Source organism: Pipistrellus hanaki (assembly GCF_964339955.1).
Source record: "Pipistrellus hanaki genome assembly, chromosome: 14".
NCBI lineage: Eukaryota > Metazoa > Chordata > Mammalia > Chiroptera > Vespertilionidae > Pipistrellus > Pipistrellus hanaki.
This window is the reverse complement of record NC_140516.1, coordinates 43,888,386-43,909,833: the sequence shown is the minus strand read 5'-3', so window position 1 is coordinate 43,909,833 and position 21,448 is coordinate 43,888,386. Positions and strand designations below refer to the sequence as shown.

At 36.7% G+C, this 21,448-nt stretch overlaps 1 protein-coding gene across 8 annotated transcripts in view; it reads right to left on the bottom strand.

The window, feature by feature from the left end:
- Positions 1-21,448, bottom strand: part of ADD3 (adducin 3) — a 102,740-nt gene that overhangs the window by 6,481 nt on the left and 74,811 nt on the right. For 6 of the 8 annotated variants that reach the window (XM_084903383.1, XM_084903386.1, XM_084903385.1 and 3 more), the window contains exons 3-12: positions 10,407-10,545; positions 9,220-9,371; positions 8,206-8,286; positions 7,022-7,171; positions 6,404-6,547; positions 6,193-6,291; positions 4,880-5,062; positions 4,051-4,308; positions 2,642-2,761; positions 2,112-2,198 (exon numbers count right to left, since the gene is read on the bottom strand). In XM_084903383.1, the coding sequence (XP_084759509.1) occupies positions 2,112-2,198; positions 2,642-2,761; positions 4,051-4,308; positions 4,880-5,062; positions 6,193-6,291; positions 6,404-6,547; positions 7,022-7,171; positions 8,206-8,286; positions 9,220-9,371; positions 10,407-10,545 (1,413 nt within the window). Of the gene's footprint in view, positions 1-2,111; positions 2,199-2,641; positions 2,762-4,050; positions 4,309-4,879; positions 5,063-6,192; positions 6,292-6,403; positions 6,548-7,021; positions 7,172-8,205; positions 8,287-9,219; positions 9,372-10,406; positions 10,546-16,360; positions 16,416-21,448 lie in introns of those variants that run through there. The other 2 variants (XM_084903388.1, XM_084903389.1) reach the window with 1 other exon arrangement.

Below are 21,448 nucleotides of genomic sequence, written 5' to 3'. Positions count from 1 at the left end.
CCGAGGAAAGCTTCAAGAGAGGGAGACCAGGATAAAAGAAAATAAGGGAAGCTGAAAAAATTTAAAATTTATTCCCTAGAGCAACAAGAAAAAATACTGCAACCATAAAAGAACAGGATGTTATTTAAAAAACAAAAAGAAAAAAAAGAAACATTCAGGAAATAAGAAGTCTTAAAAATTAAAAAACAACAACAACAACAACAACACACACACACACACACACACACACACACACACACACACACATCAAAACAGAAAATTAAATAGAAGGGTTAGAAAATAAAGTCCAAAGGAAACCCTCTAGAAAGTAGGATAAAAAGATGGAAGTAGGAAAGAAAAAATCAGAGGTTCAACTAACAGTGCATACTGACAGAAAAAGAAAGAAGTAGGAGGGAAAAAATTATTGAAGAAAACTTTAAAAAGGTCCCAAAATGGAAGGCTATGACTCTCCAGATTGAAAAGGGTTACTAAATGCTAAGAACAAAGATTAAAATGAAATCTACTACAAAGCATACCATCATAAAATTTCAGAAAAGCATTGATGTAAAATAGGTCCAAAAAGAAAAAAAAAAAAAAAAAAAAAAGCAAAGGTACATGAAATCACAATACTCTCATACTTCTCAACAATAACATGGAATTAGGGGACAACAGATACTTTTCATATTTGGGGGAAAAGTTATTTCTAAACTAAATTCTATATCCATGCCGAGACCGGTTTGGCTCAGTGGATAGAGCGTCTGCCTGCAGACTGAAAGGTCCCAGGTTCGATTCTGGTCAAGGGCATGTACCTTGGTTGCGGACACATCCCCAGTAGGGGGTGTGCAAGAGGCAGCTGATTGAGTCAAAACCGACTCTCTCTCATCGATGTTTCTAACTCTCTATCCCTCTCTCTCTTCCTCTCTGTAAAAAATCAATAAAATATATTTAAAAAAAAATAAATTCTATATCCATGAAGATAGAATACAGGATTTCAGATGGTTACTGCCTATGTATCCTTTTTCAGGAAGCTATGGCAGGATGTCCTCAGTGATAAAGGAGTATATCAAGAAAGCTGAAGACACATGATGCAGGAAACGGGATACTACATAGGCAAGATGCACAGGAAACCTCATGATGAGCTGTGCAGCTGGCCTGAAGAGCCATCAGTTCAGATCTGGACCAGAATGACAGGGTCTGGAACTAAGAGATTACCTGTTACCTTTTCTCCATGGAAAATAATATAAAGAGAAACTCTATAATCCTGTTGAAAAGTTTGGGAAGAACTAATCCAGTGTGCTCAAAATACTAAGCCAATGATTAAAGAAGGTAATTATTAACACCAGGGGAGAAAAGTTGTATAAGAAAGAAAATGTAATCAGAGGATACTATCTGAATCAGCAGTAAAGGTTAATAATATAAACAATAAAAGACGATTTAACAAATAAACTGCTATAAACCTCACTAGAAGAACGGAAAAGGAAAGTATTGTGTAAACAGGCTAAATCCCCATCTTCCATAAAAGAAGTCACTATCATCTTTTATTGATTCTCAGATGCACTTAGACATTATATTAATCTTATAACTGTCAGGTTGTTTCTTTTTTAGTAATACATAAAATAATGGTACTTCTTACAGTTGATGACATAGATTTGAGAAAAAAGTTGAAGTCTAAAATTGACAAATTAAGAAAGCAAAATAAAGGTGCTCTTTAGAAAAATGAAGCAATTACTACTAGCAATTACTACTAGAAGAAAATCCTTGCCCCTGAAACTGGAAAATGAAAAGCGATATTTAAAAAAATTGATTTCAGAGAGGAAGGAAGAAGGAGAGAGAGAAACATTAATGATGAGCGAGAATCATTGACTGGCTGCCTCTTGCATGCCCGCCACTAGGGATTGAGCCCACAACCTGAGTGTGTGCCCTGACCAGAGTCCAACTGTGACTTCCTGGTTCATAGATCGACTCTCAACCACTGACCCTGCTGACTGGGCTGAAGGTGTCATTTTAAGTTTTATGGATTACTTGACTTTTAACTTATATTAACTTTAGTAAAAATAAATATTCATATTTAAAAATCAAAGACATTAATGTGATGGAAGAAAAACAAAGTGCATACTACTTCAAGGACTTACAGATGGAGGCTTATCTATAACAATTCCAGCAAGTAACTGAGATTGTGGTCCTGCTGTTTTCAGGTCATATCGATTTTGTTCTCGAATCTAAATTGAAAAACAAGAGCAACAAGTTCTTGGGGGCAACTATACAGATGATCTTTACTACCTGACCACACCAGAGAAAGGGCCTCTTTAACATCCACCTCCATAAAGCCCCCTTTACCATCCTAACCCCTCCCCACCACTTTACCATCCTAACCACTCACATTAATCTCCTCCACCCTTCTTGACATGAGATCTCCTGTTGTCATATACTGTTAAAGAACTACATTTTTCACTAATACCACAGCTCTTAAAAGCTTCTTCCCCACCAGTGTCTAGCACAGAGCTGGAAGTATTTAGTACAAGCTAAAATTATACTGAATTAAATTAAAAATTCTTCTGGATTCAAACCCCTGAGCTTAGTATTAATCAGATCCAATCACTAATGATGTAAACATAAAACAGCATAAAAATGCCTCCCCTGGGCAGAGAAGACCCTGTCTTACCTTGTTTCTTCTTTCTAGTACGTCATTCGGGTTTGTATTTAAAGGAACAAACTGATTTGGATCTTCGATTTTGATAGGTGTTCCACTGCTAAATTTAGAAGAGTCCTCTGCTTTCATCCACTAAAGAATAGAAAAAGTTCTAGCATGAAGCTTTTTGCTAAGGAAATACGGTAGGTTCTGTTTAGTGACTCAAGGAGGGAGTGCATATACTACCAATATTCTGAAGAATTTCACTAAGCAGCATTTAGGGGTCCATTAGTGTATCTCACACTAGTTAGAAAAAGGCTCACAATCAGCATTCACTTAAAAATACTGTAAAATATTCACATGAATACACACTTTTGCTATGTAAATTTTTGCCTTTTAGCATTTTAAATATGATGCTGAAATATTTCAAGCATAGACATACAGCTTGATCGTACATTAATTTACATTCAGAGAGAATTGTCACTTGCATTGAATTTTCAATTGATGATGGCTAAGAAGTCACCAAAAAGGACTCAAGAAATCTTTTAAGATTTAGTTTTCCAGACTTCAATTTTTATTTTTGGCTGACAGAAAATGCAAAGGGCCTGACCAGCATTTTACAAAGGTGTTAATTTGGTAGTAATCTATGGAATAATAGAACCACAGGAATTGAAGAACCTTATACAATTCTTGTTTACCCCACAATACATTCCTTAAAAAGGCAAATATTCAACAAGATTAATGATGGCGGGGCATCAGTCTCTGCCAATAAAATTAATTCTGAGAAACATGAGTTGAATTATGTTCTTTAACTAGGAGATAGGAAATCTTATAGACTAGGGAAAAACACTTTGATGATTAGGCATTTCCATTTTAAATGTTATTGATGCATATGATAGGATGAACTAATTCTGAATATCTAGGAAATAGTCAGTGATAGTCACTCTAAAACTATAAACAAATCTGAAGCAAAATGCTGAAAAAGATAAGAGCCCATTTCTCTATGAGATGCTGCATAATTGTGCCGTAATTCCTGAAACTTTGGCACGCTGGTAACTTTTATAGTTTGTTACAATACAAACTACAAAGCGGTTTCATGTAATGGGTAAGAACTGCCTATATTCAAAGTCAGACTGCCTGTATTCAAATCACTTACAAATGATTACTTAATTCCTCTGTGATGCAGTTTTCCATCTATAAGCCGGGGGCGGGGGGATCAAGGGGGGAAGTAGAAAAACAGCACCCTCTCATATTAGAAGTAAATGAGGTAATTCATGTAAGGAAAGTGCCTTGCATAAAGTTAATACCTGAAAAAGGCAGCGATACAATTATTGTTAACATTATATTCTACTTTCCCAATATTTTTTGACATAGAACATTCAATTCATGAGTAGCTAGGCAAAACATTTCGTAAAGGCAAACCATGTAAAATAGTGGCATACTGTGATTTTGGTCCTGGGACTGGTTTCCCCATTCCGAGAGTCCTCAGGCACATTCACTTTCATGTAAGTATTTGGTGAATTCAGCCATCTGGTTTTCTCACGCTGCTGTTTCTGTGCCATGTATTTGAGAGGAGAGAGTGGGACTGTATCGTCTTCAAAGGAAAAAGCAGTCACCGTTGCTGGGATTTCCACATCACTCTTGTGCCTCGGTTTCTCTCGAATAAGAGGATGCCTATATGCGTAGCCTGTCCTATATCCCTAAGGAGGAAAAAGCCACATGGGAAGCAATCAGAGCTGTACCAAACACAGCATCTGGATCCCAATTCTTTAAACAAATGATTCAAAAAGACTCCTTTGTTGAAAAACAAATAAAGAGGAAAACATCATTCCAAACCCCACATGACACTAGAGTTAAAATTAAGCAAATTTCAAGATATGGTCAAAACCGACTCCAGCTGACAATATAATTTCCAAGCACACAACTGTTTCTGACAAAGGTAACTTCAAAACTGCTGACGAGAAATATTTTTCCTTGCTATGAGCTGGTTTTCTGGAGGCCAAATCACAGTGTTCATTGAAATCTATTTCTGGGTCTGAAGGCAATCTGCCTCTGACCCTCAGTAAAAGAGGGTATAACTTAAGGTAAGATGACATTAGCAGGTTCCACTGTTTAATTCTTAAAAATATGGTAAGGTTACACTTGAATGACACCCTAGGGTCAAACTCTCCTCCTGGAGGAGGAGCAAGTTCCAAAACAAAAGGGAGATGGAGCCATCTGCTCTTGAATCAGGAGGTATGAAATCCAAGTTTATGTCCCACTTTCACCTACCAAATTGTCCAGAGTCCTCATCAGTCCTTCAAACTCAATCTCGCCAACCTTCCATTTTTGATGGGAACCCATGTTGACTCCCCCTCCTCCAGAACCGGCGATGGTGTGAGTGAAAGCTTTATACTTCTGAAGATCCAGTACAACCAGATTGTCTACTCCACCTGCCCCTGCTAATGCCCGAACCTGCAACCAATGCAAAGCACACACAGGCAAAGATGTGAACCCTATAAAGATATTTTACTTTTAAATAGGCACACTTTCAATCTAGCAAATATCTAATACTTGTCATAAATAAAAAAATAACAAAAAATAAGGCAACACATTTATGAAAGTAGACAGCTGAAATATCTCTTCCATCTATCTGAAAAAGATACCTGACAGGACTCTGATCCTCCCTGATTAAAAAAAAATACTAAATTTAACTCATCTTAAGAAACTGAATTCTCCTGCCAAATTTTAAAGTCCTTTTCTTGCAGTTTTACCATGGCTATCTGGTTAAAACTTTCACTGAAAATTATAATTTTAAAGGAATACAGACACTATACTTTGAATTTAAGGCTACTTAGGCAGAAGGAGTCAGTTCATTAATTTATTTAAGCTTTGTACAGCTTCATTTAAGAGGCGGAGGAAGTATTAAAGCAAAAAAATAAAAAATAAAAAAAGAATTGGTTAAGACAAACTAAGTTTGTCTTAGAAAAAGTACCCCCGCCTCTTTTTTTTGTGGCCCTTCCAATAAATTAAGACTATTACTACTTGCTTCAAGAGAACCTGCTTGATTTTCTTGAAGAGAGAAATTAGAGCCATTAAATACATTCAGCTTCTCTGAGAAAAAAAAAAAAGGTATTTAATAAATATTCAACCTTTTATTACAACAATGAGGTTGAGGCTATGAACTAGTTGGAAACTGTGTGAGTTCTTAAAACTTCTATCCCCACTTTTACCATCTTTATAGAAGTGGCCACAACACATCACATCTTTGATGATTGGTAGCTGCCTTTGTGTCTCAATTAGCATTATGACATTAGAGGTTGAGAAAAGTGCAATTATATTATCTTAAAAAATAGCATTAAAAGGAAAATAATCTTTGAGGCCCTTAGATTTGTGTGTGTGTCTATATATGAATTTAATTTTCTTTTCTCCTATTTTTAATTCAAGAGATAACTGAAGTAAAGCATAACTTCTCTTAAAAAACAAAACAAAACAAAATCACCAACCAGAAAAACTTCAGAAATAAACAAACACGAAACCCAAGTCACAACCAAATTAACAAAACAAAAAAAAATAAAAGGGGCATGTTGAATAATTATTCCTACCTGAATCTCACAGGCTAGCTGCACACTAAAAATATAATGAAAAGCCTCCTCAACTGTTTCTCCAAGTGCTACCACACCGTGATTTCTGAGTACCAGCACCTAAAATAGAATTCCAAAGCAATCACTTCAAATAGCTGGCATAGTGCACACTGTTCTCATCAACAGCAATAGCAACAAAAATAGCTCCTTAGACAGAAACTCTACTACACACCTTACAACTTGGCCCCAGAACTTTCTGCAGCTGAATTCTCTCCTCCTGTTCATCAAGTGACCCTTGATAGTCGTAATAGGCAACATCTCCGAGGATCAGGGACTCTTGAGAAATGGGAAGGATTCCACATTTCATGGAGGATACCTAGATGATTGGGTCCATGCCAAGATAACATATTCAGTTACCAATTACATTTTCATAGGAACCTGATTCTTTAGCCAGCTCAGGAAACATTGGCCTATTTAGTATGTTCACCATCCAACCCACCTCCCACTTTAGTTTTTTGCTTCTTTCAGAAAAAATAGGAGACTCAGGGGATACAACACAATTTAAATGCCTTGTCGACTATTGTGCAAGAAGCATTATTGCAAAGAACTCAATGACCCAATTATTAAACTAAATTAAAAAATGTAAATGCTATCTCTCTAGTTGTTTCCTAGAATGATAGCATTTAGGCCAAAGGGTCCTTTGATTTCTGGGTATGCAGAGGATTATTTCAAATATAACTTTAAATGGTGGAGTCTGGAAGAATTTGATAATAGAGTATCATGTAATGAAAGCCATGAAAGTAATAAATTTCCTAGCGTCATTGTTGGTTTTGGCCCTTTAGTGACTTACAGCTGCTGTTGCAAGGGTATGGATGTGTATCACACACTTAACATCTGGACGTGTTGAATAGATTGCAGCATGGGGACTGAATCCTGCATAGTCAATTTTCAAGTTAGTACTTCCCTGATCAACCACTTCTCCTATTATATTGACTTTCACCTGGAAAAATCAGAAAGACATTGAATTGGTACAGATGTATCAAAGTTTGCCTGTGTTCTACAAGTTAAAGCATGGGATGGCAAACTTTTTTGTCAAGAGTCAGATAGTAAATATTTTAGACTTTGTGGACCTCTGTTGCAACTACTCAAGTCTGCCGCTGTAGTACAAAAGCAGCGTGAACAATTACAAAAGAATGGGTATGGCTTTCTTCCCATAAAACTTTACAGAAACAGGTAGTGTGCCACAAAACTTAGTATTTAGCAAGAAATACAGTTTCTAAAAAACTGAATAACTTAAGCTCTTCAAATATGGCATTTATTGAACTGGCTGGAAAATTTCCATCTGCTAGTACTGCAGCACCCAGAACCAACATGGTTCCTGCTGTTTTGGAGGCCGATGACTATGGCTAGGAGTACAATCATGGACAACTGAAATGCCAGATCAGACCCGATTTTCATACCAAATAAACTTTGTTTAAATATATCTATGAAATACAGATTGATCATGTGAATACTAGTATATATTGAAAAAAATTTTTTTTTATTGATTTCACAGAGGAAGGGAGAGGGAGAGAGATATAGAAGCATCAACAATGAGAGAGAATCATCTGCCTCTCGCATGTCCCCTACTGGGAATCAAGCCTGTAAACTGGGCATGTGCCCTGACCGGAATCGAACCATGACCTCCAGGATCAACGCTCAACTACTGAGCCATACCAGTCAGGCAAGTGTATTTTTAAAAACAATTCCCAGAGTGCAGAGTGAAAAAAACTCTGAAAAGATTCCCTTCAAAATATGGACAGGTTAACTGATAAGACCAACTCATTCTTAGTCTCTTCAACTACCCTATTTTATTTCTTTTTGAACCCTAAAGCTTTTCTTACAAGTCAACATAACTTGCCAAATTTTTCTCTGTTCTCTCATAGATGTTTTTTCCATCAATACCTTTTATTGTTCCATCCTGCACTAAAAGTTAAAAAACCTGTCAGAAAATAAGGAAGCACAGAAAAAGTAACACAGGAATGAAATTTATACCAAACTGGAGGCTGTGGCTTCAGAAAAAGACAGGCCTCTGGGAATGAGGATAATGTGGTCTTGCTCCTTACTTATTCTTACCTGGGAGAAAGAAAAAAAATAGGGAATTACTGTGAGGAGTTCACATTTTGCAATATAAACCTGACTACGAATAAGTGTAAGAGATTGGGGGGGGGGGGGGGCGGAGGGAGAAAAAAAACAAACAAAGCAGATATTAAAGATGTGCAACATGAAATTTTTCCTGAATGATTTTCTTCCCTCAAACCTCAAGTACTTGCTAAAAAATTCTGACATTAGTTTCTCACTTACTGAACTTACCTAATTTGGTGGTTCTAAAATCAGCTACTTCATATATAACAAATGCCAATATTATTCAATTGAATATGGTAATAACTATACTCTTTATTTACAACTTGGAAATTAAGGTAAAATGGGCAAAGGAAGGAGAACAGAGTCTCTTCCTAGGAAGGAATTCAGGTGGGGATGGAAAGGGCAACAGAAATGGCCGGGAGAAAGGGAAGTTATAAGAAGACTGCATGTCATATCTGTGCCATTTCCATCACACGATATTTTCATACTTTTTTGCTTCCAATTATTGTCTTGCTGCCAAGTATGGAAACATGAAAACAAGATGATCACGAGTGGGAAAATATATTTTAAAAAATAAAGACCAGGGAGGACACTTCCTTAACCACTTCTATTTTCCCTACCCCTAATATCTTTTCAATGTCATTGACGCTCAGGTATAATTAACACGGAGAGAGAAAATTCTGTCAGAAAGATTTCTTCCTGTATAAATTCTACAACTGGGTTGAATTAAAATACCTCCACAGATAGTAAATGGAGAAGTTGGATAATTGCAGCCTCTCCCTTTAAATCAGATTAGACTGTGATCCAGCAAGCTGGGCTTAGAGAATAAAGTCGGAAAACTAGACTTCTGAGTAAAGGTGAGAGCAGCACAGTTGTCTTCTAGTTAGGATTTTAAACAAAGGAAAAGAAAGCCCACGAACTCACTGAGATGTATGTGTTTGCCAGGTGTGCCCATCCAAACAGGTCGACAAGTCTGTACAGGCTGGCAAGTTTACAACGAGTAAGTTTCTCTCCCTTCACGTAGGAGGATGTATCTGCCCCAGGAAGATCATTGATAGGTGTGACCATGCCGAGACCTAGAAGAGGAAAGATCATGGAGAGAGATTCAGGTCAAAGAACCCCTTACCTGGGCATTAGTTGCCGGGAAGCAGCCTGAGTCTCAGTGGCCAGCCTTGTACATAATAATCTGAAACTTCTCAGCCCACACAATGTTTCATTAGCTTATCTTCCTTCAGAGAAATACACTGAGAATAAAACCTTGCATCAGCTATCTTCCTTGCTGTTTCATTTACGTGTTAGGGAGTGGCTTATTAGGAAGTTAGGCTCACACTACTGGGGAAAATGGTCTTATGACCCCATTGGTGGTGAAAGTGTTATTAGTACTGAGGTTGCTGCTAATTTTATGACAAAAAGATCACAACAGAAAGCTACGTTTAAGATATCTCCTTTCACTTTTATTCAACCAAAAATATTTAAGATGGAAGCAGTCTGGCGCCTGTCCTCACCAAGAACAAAAACTAGTGTTGATCTCTAATGACTCAGTTGCTACGTTCAACTTTTGCTCAGTCTCCATTCCCTTTGACACCATGTACCACCTCTGATTCTAATGTGATGTTGTCCCTGACAGTCCCTCTGGCACTCTGTGTAACTGCCCGGGTATTGCAGTGAGTTCTACACGCATCTCACTGAGATGTAAAGTGCTTGAACTTAATGCCATAATTCTTGATATCCTGAATGTTCAGCTCACCAACTTGGTGCTTTCACAAACCTGTTAATAACATAATGTCCTAACCCCTCTTTAACACCAAGTTTGTAATTTTCCTCTATAGTTATCTTGCAGTTTTAATCTTCTGTGCATTCATGGTATGTGTCCTCAACTAAATTATTCATTTATCTAGGGCAGAGACCACATCTAATGACCATTTTGTAATCCTCACAAAGTCTAGTGAATGCCTGATTGACATGAAAAGTGAGAGATTCTAATACCATTACTCTAAATGTTAGATGTTTAAACTTAAGGACTAAACCAGAGCAGAATATGTTGCTAGGGATATATAGTGTGAAAGTAGAGACAAAATTATCATTTTTTAAAACTTTCCAAACTGACATACTGAGGGAAGGTGAAGTAAAGCCCGAGAAAGAATTGGCCATGATGTAATCTGCAATTTGCTGTAACGCTAGTAATCCCGTCGGGTTTTGGCCTTTCTTCATCTGTTCTTGAATAAGACATTCCAGGTCTTCCCGAAAGGCCTGCAATACACAGAAACAACCGCTGAGCACACACATCTCTCCTGGAGCGGAACAACCCAAACACAACTTGCTGATATAATTAATCTTTTTCTCTCCACCTCTCTTTTGAATGGGTTTCATCCAGAGTATTTTAAAACAAGTATAAAATACAAAATAATAAAATTCAAACACTGGAAGAAGCTAGAAACTTGTTTTCAGAGGAGAAAAAAAAACATTAGGTATTCTTAATCTCAAAATTAGCTATTATAACATCTATAACAGACAAGTATAGTAAAAGCAACCAGAGCATCAGTATGGACTGATAACTAAGAGACCTGTTCCTTGCTCAGCAGCCTCATTATCTAGGTTAGAAAAGAGTCCCTACTTGAATGGGACATGACTCTTGACTCTAGAGTTCCTAATAGCAAAAGTCTTCACTGAATCATACTAAATTGTGGCTTTCATTTTAGGATTTCCATGGTAGTGCCTTAGCCATGAACTCTGGAAGCAAATGGTAAGCAGAGCTGAGAACGGATTATTCTCCTTCTGCAACACTGTGCTAAAGAAAGAACACTTTTTTCCAACTTTGGGTACTGCATGTTCCTGTTCTGGAGTTCTGTTGTATCTTTTCTTTTGGGGTTGGGGTGAGGAGGGTGGCAAGGGATGAGTGTGTGGCAGAAAGTGTTTATATAAATAAAAATCCTGAACAATAAGGGAAAAATCTCTATTTTAGTAACCCTCGAGTTGCTAATATAATTGATCATTTGAAACCTCTCCAAATCTTTCACATTACTTGAAATAGCTGATTTTGTTATTTCTATCACACCCAATCAACACTTACTTTATTAAATTCAACATTTGTTCTCTTGCTCATGTCTACTTTTTTATTCATTTTAAACATGAAGGCTTTTGCAATATAAATCATCTACACCATGCTCTTCCATTTGAGATTGGTTACATATGTAGCAGAATGTCCTGCCAGAAACTGAATTCAATCCTGCCCCCACCCCGCCACACACACACACACACACACACACACACACACACACACACACACTCTTCAACTAAGAGGGAGAAGGCAGACATTTGCTTTGGAATCACTACTTCCAAGAGGGGTAGGTATGAAGAACCTGGAGATCACAGGGGAAACAGTCTTAGAAGGGTTGATCTCTGAGTCACTAATAGTAGCCTTTCCTCACAGGTTGGGAATAAGATCCCCTGGAATTCCTCCTTAGATGTAACCTTGCTTAGAGTATGGCTGAATAACTTAGAGGTTTTCAGAAAGAATGACTTTTCTTTCCTCTCTCTTAAAAAAAAAAAAGGCATAAAAGCCCACAGTAGAAGGGAAAATGTGGTTCTGAGACTATGAATCAATGCTTGTGTTGCTCTTTGAACAACAGCTGAGAAGCATCTGTGACAATCACTGAAAGAGCCAAGTGCTAATAGCTGTAATCTTGGAAACTCAATCCTGGGCACCTTGGGACAGCTTAGCACAGGAAGAGGGACAGAGAGGTTATCCTTCCCTGATGCCCTATGGTGGCCTGCACAGACATTTGGGTCAGTGCTGAACCTGCATCTTCTGTTGGACAGGGTAAGACTATTTTTAACCACCACCACCACGTGGCGGGGGGGGGGAAGCAGTGGCAATGGTGGACTCCACAGACTTTAGTGTGACTTTTCACATATGCAGACAGATGTGCACACCACATCTTAGATATACAAGCCACTAATGAACCCTTTTGGACTATATAAGTCATGAAATTCTTGGGATAATTTAGGGGAAAGTAGAAATTCCAACATGAAGGCGCTGTACTTTACACTAATACAGCAGGTGGATGTTTGAGTGATTGATTTCAAATATATTAGCTGTGACCATATTTGAATTCTGAGTTCATGGAGCAGTGTACACCAGTTAAATATGGCTTTTCTTTTACAAATTCAAAGCTTGTCAGATGAAACTCATTACCACAATTATAAAAATTATGAATATCTAATTCTATTGTCTATATCTAATTCATTTAAATAGATGATTTAAACCAGAGAAACTATCCTATAAAATCTCTTCAACAGAAAACTCCATTCACACATTTCTAAGACCTCATGAACATAAAGTAGTTGTATATAGAACTGTTAATAACGTGATTGCCTTCACACAGATAACTAACATGAATATTTTACCATGCTTAAGGCTGAAAAGAATCTTCCAGATATACTCATTTATCTTTATATAAACTACAGAAAACTTCTGGATACCTGGCAATGGGTCAGTCTGCTCTTCTGAAACTATCTTCTCTTTACAAGACCAGTGCTCTAACCCCTGAGCTATGGGATCCACTATTATCTTCTTTTTAAAACAAAATTCTACTTAAACTTTTCTCAGCTCAAAGCAGCTGTAACCAATGTTCTTTGAGTCAGTAAGGAAAAAAATTTAAGGCTACCTATTATATCACTAGTTATTAACATTATAATAGCTCTGAAAAGTAGACATTTATTTTATTGAATGCTGTTCCAGGAAATATAGAAGGCAGATTCCGTAGATTAAAATGATACAAAAGTAATTAAATGTGCATTATAAAAGACAAGCTAATAAAAATAAGTATAAAGGAGGTGAGACAAAGCCAGTAATGAGGTTAAGACACAAAGTTCATGCTATAAGACTCTATGCATTCAATATAGATGAGTCGAATTTTATCTAAATTCTCTAGCAGTCAACATGAATCAAAACAATCTTCCCAGTGTGCTGATTTACAATGGTTTTAAAGTTAAAATTAAAGAGATTCACAACTATTTGTGAAACTGATGAGACATTTCTGCTGGGTGAGATGAGAAAGCTAAGTAAGAAAATTTGAAAAATTTGTCCAAGGTCACATAGCTGTCAAGTGTCAGAGACAAGCACTCAGGTCAAACAGATTTTTCATTAGTGATAATGCTTTTTCACTACAATATATCCCACAAAATGGTGAATACCATGCTAAAGCTTCGGGATGATCCATAGTGTCATGCAGGGGAATGTATAAGCCCTTCTGTAATCAACTAAGAGAAAAATATGATTTGCCCCTTTAAAGCTAGTGAATAGTGTCTATAAAGGGTAAGAAAAATTTCAAAGTAAATAAAATTTCTCAAGCCTTTTTATATAGTTAACAGTGCTTCAATAGATAAGAATTTTTCTATTCCAAAGGATTTAATTTTTTTGTCATAACATTTATAACTCATTTTAATGTTTCAAATATTTCTGAAATATCATTCAGCAACTGCTTAAGTTATATTAGTGTAAAATTACTAATTATATAAAATTGTTTCAGCTATTTTTCAAAGCTTATCAAATAAAATTATTAAACTTTCATTAAAATTTCAAAAATAAAATATTTACTTATCTTTGTGATAATTAATCATATTCCTACTAAAATTCAATGTTAGCAAAACAATAATACTTTAGAGTTGAATCAGTTGAATCTCACAACAAAGTCCTGAGATAGACAATGATTTGTTCAAGGTTGCACAGCTAATACATAATGAAACAAAGATTCCAATCTGGGCTCTCAGGTGGACACATGATCTTTCCCTAATTTTATCAGAGATGGGTTGTATCACTGAAACCAAATACAACTAATAAGGCACCAGGCATGTTATGATCAGAAATACTGAGTAAATCTCTTAGGCTAGATTAGAGCATTAGGTTGAAATGACAGCAAAAAATTATATAGCAGCAGATTATGATGATCCTGGAGTACTTGTCGTCTTACATCTAGGACCTCTCCCATCAAAGGAGAATGAGAAACTAACTTAGAGCAGGACAGCAAGGTCACATGCTGGGCTTTTGAAGTCAGGTTAAAAGATCAAACAACACATATACACACTACAGCATAAAGTGTGGCTTCCACCTCAGATACAGAAGAGCAGAGAGGAGGAAGTAGAGGGGGTTATTATGCCTTGACTACATGAATACATGAATGTGAATACTCCAGGTTGCCATCAGGGTGATAGAATCTTTGAAACCTTCAAAACTCAAAATACAATTTAAGGAATTATGATTATAATATTCAAAGTGTTGCCACAACAGCAGAACATGTTTTAAATGAGCAATATTGTATATAACTTTACATACACAATTTTCACAAAAATATTTACTTACTATATGTTAAATATTGTTCTATATGTTTTTATGTTACTTGTCACAGCAACTGTATGAGGTTCATTTTACCAACAAGGAAATTGAAGATCAAGTTAAGTGAATTTCCCAATGTCACACAGCTAATAAGTGGTAGTGAACCCAGATCCAGAACAACTATTGTATGTATGTATAAAAAATTGGAAAATGATGAGAAAATGAGTTACCCCTAACTTAGACCAAAATAGTCTGTTCTTACTCCAGGACCTCTATAATTTGTTAAGTAATTTTTTTGTCTGTATCTACCATTACCACCTTGTGCTCTGGTCTAGTCTAGGGAGGTTTGTTCAAGTATTGTCTCTGATCACAACTTGTAGTTTTCTATCCTTGCTCAGAATATTCCACCAAATGAAAATGCTGGCTTCCACTGTTTCTCTAACTAATGAATTACTACCCTTTACTGAACATTCATCTTAAATGCCACCTTCTTATTGAAGTCTCTCTTTTAATCACCTCATTTAGGAAGGATCTCCTTATTTCTTCTTTTTCCACCCCGTTCTGAATTCTTTTAACATTTGCCTATACAACCATATGATTATGATTTATTCCTCCTATTCTACTATACCACAATATCTGATGGCTGGGACTGTCTTTCACATTCCTAGAGTCTCCCTAAGTGTCTAGTTTAGTGCTCAATTAATAAAAGTAAGTTAGAGTTTTCTTCTTATTTTCCTAGACATAAGAGAAAAAAAAAGAATGTAATCTCAATCTTAACTAAGTTAATGATAGCAAAGATCCATTTCATAGTTTATTATACTGAATCTGAAGCTCTAGAAAACAGTCTTATCAGTCTATTACTTGAGTGAGAAATTCCTCCTGTTTGATTAGGCCCGTACATCATCTAATGGGAGAAAGTTATCTTTTTTTTATGTAAGAAGTGAATATTCACTGAATGTTATAAATTTTTAAAAGTCATTTAATTCTTCAACTTAAATAAAATCATACTTGAAAACTTGGTTTGTCCCCAGAATATTATAATTTGGACAGTTTCCTCATCAAATACATGTCTAAAAAAGTATGATAAAAAAATCACTAGGTAAAAAAACAAAATGTTTAAGTTAAAGAGAGGGTGCCTTAAAAGCCTTATCTGAATCTCATACCATTTTATGCATATTCTGTCGATGTTGAGGGAGTGATCTTGTAAACTTTGAATTTATAAGGTATGGATAAAAATAACTTATAAAAAACATGAAAGATTCAGAGATTTGAGATTGTGTAGGGTATGAGCATACTTTTAAGTACATATATATTCTTTTATGCTATTAACCAAAAGTAGAATTAACTTGAAATTCAGATCTGAAGGCTTCTGCATCTAAATCAGAACTTTTAAGGAAGAAGTAAAAGATTTTTAAATCACAAAAAAAGAGGACCACTTTGATAAAAGAAACTGACCTGATACAATTATCTCAGTTAAGGCTAAAAAGAAATCACATTGGCTAATTTTTAAGTAATATCTAACTCATGAAAATCAGGTAGCAATACTGATAAGTATCAGAGGTGGATTTATATATATCCACATGTGGATGTTCTATATCGTAAGAGTTATTAGAGAGAAAACTTGGAGCAAAAAGAAAAAAAAAAAGATTACAGACTTGCTGCTCCCAAGGCACCCTACAATTATATTATTAGATCTCTCCTAAAGAGGGATTAGGAGCGTAACAAACTTACTTAGAAATTCTCCATTAAGAAATGTATTCATTTGGAAATAGATTACCACTGGTCCTGTTGAAAGGAGAAAAAACAAATAAACCAAATTTTCTTCTGGATGGTCTTTCTCCTGTATCTAAGTCTTAGTTATTATGAACCTAAAAGTTAGAACAATATCTCTTCTTGAAACTGGTATATAATTAAAATACAAACAGTTAATATAGAATGCTTGCATCTTAAACTTCTAAAGTGTCCAGATAAATCATGGTGAGTTTGACCAACTATTCTAATTAAGACACAGTTAAAATTTAGGTCTTAATGACAGTGATATTCTAAAAGGTATATGACTTGGAAGTTTCTCCATTCTTCAGAATAAGCGTATAGCATCACCCATCACCCTGTCATGTGCCTGAATGCTCACCATCTACATTCCTGTTGTGCTATCTTTCAGAATAACATTACACACTTCTGTCAACTAGTCTAAATTGCTTCCTATAAGTGGTAAGGCTTAAGAACAGTTTCTTTTTCTGAAACCCACCAACTGTTTTCCACAGTAAAGTTCTATAGGAGCTTGTTGGACAACATTCAAGTGTTTAATGAGTCAAAGCCTACTCAGCTATTCATATATCCTTCATCCATGTATTCAGAATTCACCAAATGCCTACTATGCACATGCGCTATTATAATAGTTTTTCAACTTACATACTTCAACTTTGATAGGGCGTTATTTAATTCCAGAGGTTTGCTATGAATGCTTCATTCTGAGACAGGAGGGGAAATGACAATCTAGGGTCTCCATAGACATGTAAATGAGGAGTATATTTGTCAAAGAAAACTGTGGCTTCTCTCTACTGCATTAACAAAATGTCTAGAAGCCAGTTTCCTCACCAGCATTTAATTTCTAAGACAAATACTTTCTTAAATTAAAAACAATTATGACAAAAGGCCATGAAATTAAGTAATACTTGGAGTCTGGATGAGACAAATTCTAAGCTAGTCTCTTATTTTCTCAGCTCAAGATAATAAATTGTGCTGTTGTTCAAATTTACAGACACCAAAATGTCTTCTAACTAGAAACTCTTCTTGAGTGGGGTTGGATTAACTTGAGCAACAGAATTTGAAGATGAATGAAAAAATAATATATAGGTGAAATTATTTCATTGTTATTGAATGCTTTAAATGATACAGCTTAGTGGTTAAGGGTGTGAACTTTAGAGTTTAAATTTAGACCCCACCATTTAACTAAATTTGTAAAAACTTCAGTTATCTAATGTCTTTAAGTTTCAGTTTATTCATCTGTAAACTATGGATATTAATACATCTTTGATGGAGTTTCTGAGGATTAAATAACATTCAATACACAATAGGTGCCTTGCACACAGTAAATCCCTAATAATAAAAAAAAGTATTATACTTTGCTTTTATTGATTTCTCTCCTTATTTGCTTTCTTCCCAAATGAATTCGCCATTTTAAACTTATCAATTTGTTTCTTACAAACACAAATTAGAAATACCTTTGATTTTTATCTTATTGGCTCTGAGTTTTGTCTAATAATGAACACCAATATTCACAGGATGCCCACAGGTTTGAAGAGACTTACGTTAGCAGAAACAACTCAAGCATGGGCTTAAAGGAGCAAAGACAGTACAAAAAGATAAGAGGCAGGTTGAGAAAAATACAGTTGCCAACCCAGGCTACCTTTTTTAAAAAATATATTTTATTGATTTTATACAGAGAGGAAGGGTGAGAGAGAGTTAGAAACATCGATGAGAGAGTCATCGATCAGCTGCCTCTTGCACACCCCCTACCGGGGATATGCCCGCAACCAAGGTACATGCCCTTGACCGGAATCGAACCCGGGACCCTTCAGTCCCCAAGCCGACGCTCTATCCACTGAGCCAAACTCTCTATCCACTGAGCCAAACCGGTCCCGGCACAGGCTACCTTTTAAGGAAAAGAAATAATGATTCAGAGGATAGACCCAAAACCCAGAGGGCTGAGCCAAGAGCTAAGGAGACTCACCCTGGTAAGTAGAAGCACTGAGTCCTCAACAGGGGAACTTCCAAGCATTTGCCCAAATGGATTTCAGAATTGCTAGGGCAAGTTATTCCTTTATAACCCAAATTTTCCCTCTTTTGAACAGGAATGTTATAGCATTATCTTTGCCTGCCCCACCACTTATCTCTTTAGTTCTTAGGTGAATAAACTTACCTCTTTAGTTTTTTAGGTCAATAGATTGAGAAGAGGAGCTGAACTTAAGGAATTATACCGCAGGACCAGATTTATACACTTGGACTAGATTTCGATGAGATTCTGGATTCAGGCATGAGACTTTTGCAGGGAGAAGGTGGGTATATTTTGCAGGTGGGAGGAAGGTAAATAAACTATGACAGACTGTTGTGTTTTAAAATAAATTGTGAACAGAAAGTGAACAATCCTCCCCTCATAAGGTGGAGCTTAATTCCTGTCCTCTTGAGTATGAACTGAACTTAGTGACTCAGTTCTAACTAATAATCATGGTAAGAATGGAAGTGTTTAAGTCAGAAAAGGTGCTGCAGGCTCTTCTTTGCCTCTCTAAGATACTTTGGAAGAGAACACTCTTAATAGCTTCAGGTAAAGGTCCATGTGGAAGGTACTCTGGCCTTTTGTGAATGACCCTCGGGGCCAGTTGAACCTTTAGATGACAGCAGCTGGGCTGATTCTTGACTGTAGCTTCATAACAGACATTGAGTCAGATCACTTATCTAAGCTACTCTAAATTCCTGACTCACAGAAATGATGAGATATTTAAAGCTTTTTGTTTTAAGCTGCTAAATTTTGGGGTAATTAGTTATTTAGCAACTAGAAGCCCGGTGCACAAAATTCGTGCACAGGGGAGGGGTGTCCCTTAGCCCAGCCTGCACCCTCTCCAATTTGGGACCCCTTGAGGGGTGTCCAACTGCCTGACCAGGCTTAAACGGGCAGTAGGACATCCCTCTCACAATCCAGGACTTCTGGCTCCCAACTGCTTGCCTGCCTGCCATCCTAATTGCCCTTAACCGTTTCTTCCTACCAGTCTGATCACCCCCTAACCATGCCCATGCCAGCCTGACTGATGTCAAACTGCTCCCCTGCCAGCTTGTTTGCCACCAACTTCCCTCCTCTGCCAGTTTAGTAACCCCTAACCGCCCTCCCCTACAGGGTTGATTGCCCCCAACTGCCCTTCTTTGCAGGCCTTGTCCCTCCCAACTGCCCTCCCCTACTGGCCATCTTGTGGTGGCCATCTTGTGTCCACACAAGAGCAGGATCTTTGACCACAAGGGGGCAGCCATCTTGTGTGTTGGAGTGATGGTCAATCTATATATTACTCTTTTATTAGGTAGGATAGAGGCCTGGTGCATGGGTAGGGCCAGCTGGTTTGCCCTGAAGGGTGTTCTGGATCAGAGTGGGGGTTTCCATGGGATGTGGGCGGCCTGGGCGAGGGTCCTGTGGTGGTTTGCAGGCCGGCCATGCCCCTGGCGACCCAAGCGGAGGCCCTGGTATCTGGGATTTATTTATCTTCTACAAATGAAACTTTGTAGCCTGGAGTAGAGCCAGGCCTCCTGCTTGCTCTGTGGCTGCCACCATTTCTGTTATTATTTACCTTCTATAATGGAAACTTTGTATCCTTGAGTGGAAGCCTGGGCTTGCCAGGGTGTGTGGAAAGCTTGGCTTCCTCCATTGCCAGGGAAACCCAAGCCTCCCTCCAGCTCTCTGTGGCCACAGCCATCTTGGTTGGGGTTAATTTGCATACTCGCTCTGATGGGCTGGTGGGCATGGCATGTGGGTGTAGCAGAGTGGTGGTTAATTTGCATATTACTCTTTTATTAGGATAGGTAACTATTATAGGCCACTATGTATAATTTCTTTTGGTGAAAAGTTTGTTGTTACACATGGCAGGAAAAAAAATTTACACTTTCACAAACAAGATTTTAAATTCACTAGCAAAAATCTAGGGGGAAAATGATCAATCTACAATTTTTTTAAACCTTTGTTACTCTCTGGGCTAAAGATTATCACTCTTGCTATATGAATATAGAAGTAACAACATATATATCGTCCCTTTCTCATTATTTTATTAAGTTTCCCAAGGCACAAGTAAAATTGATACTTTTAAGCCAAATCATAAATCAAAATACATAAATATTAAAATTTAGATAATCTACTCAAAGATATGCTGTCTCTGGTTTAATGAGGAAATTTCCATGTGAAGTGTAGTGGAGTATTTCTTCCTGTTAAACTTTACAGTTAGAATTGAATGGTCCTTTTTAGTGCACTTACCAAAGAAATTTCAGTATTTAACAATCCTGAACAAAATCTGAACTTTACCTCATTCTTTCAGTTACTTTTTACTATAAATTTACATAATCACTGAGCTAATAAGTTGAGCTTAAAAATGGAGTTTCTTTAGAAAATATATCTATGTTACAACCAATGGACATGGAACTCTGGGGAGGGAGGGAGGGGGGCAAAAAAAAATCAATAAAATATATTTTAAAAAAATAAAAAATAAAATAAATAAATAAAAAAAAGAAAATATATCTATGTTGATACAAATAATTATGTCCTTCAAATATTTCTAAACACAGAAATTCAGTTTCATAAAAGAAGGCACTTAACATTTACTCCTTCATGATGAAATCAGGTTAATCTCCTTTCCATTGGGAAAGAGTTTAAGGGTTTATTTAAAGGATAGCTTTCAGATCAACTGAAGGACTTGTATGCATGCATATAAGCAAACCAATGGACGAAAAACTCTGGGGAGGGAAGGCATGTATGGGGGGGGTGGTGAATGGTAAGATATGTACACATATAATACCTTAATAAAAAAATGGAAAAAAATACAAAATTGATAGTGAAAAAAATAAATAAAAAGAAAACACAAGTAAAAAACAAAAAAACAAAAAAAAAAGAATATAGGATAGCTTTCAATTTAAGCTATACTTGTCCTAGCCGGTTTGGCTCAGTGGACAGAGCCTCAGCTAGGACTGAAGGGTTGAGGGTTTGATTCTGGTCAAGGTTATGTACCTTCGCTGCAGGCTTGATCCCTGGCTCTCGTGGGGATATGTGTGGGAGGCAACTCATCTATC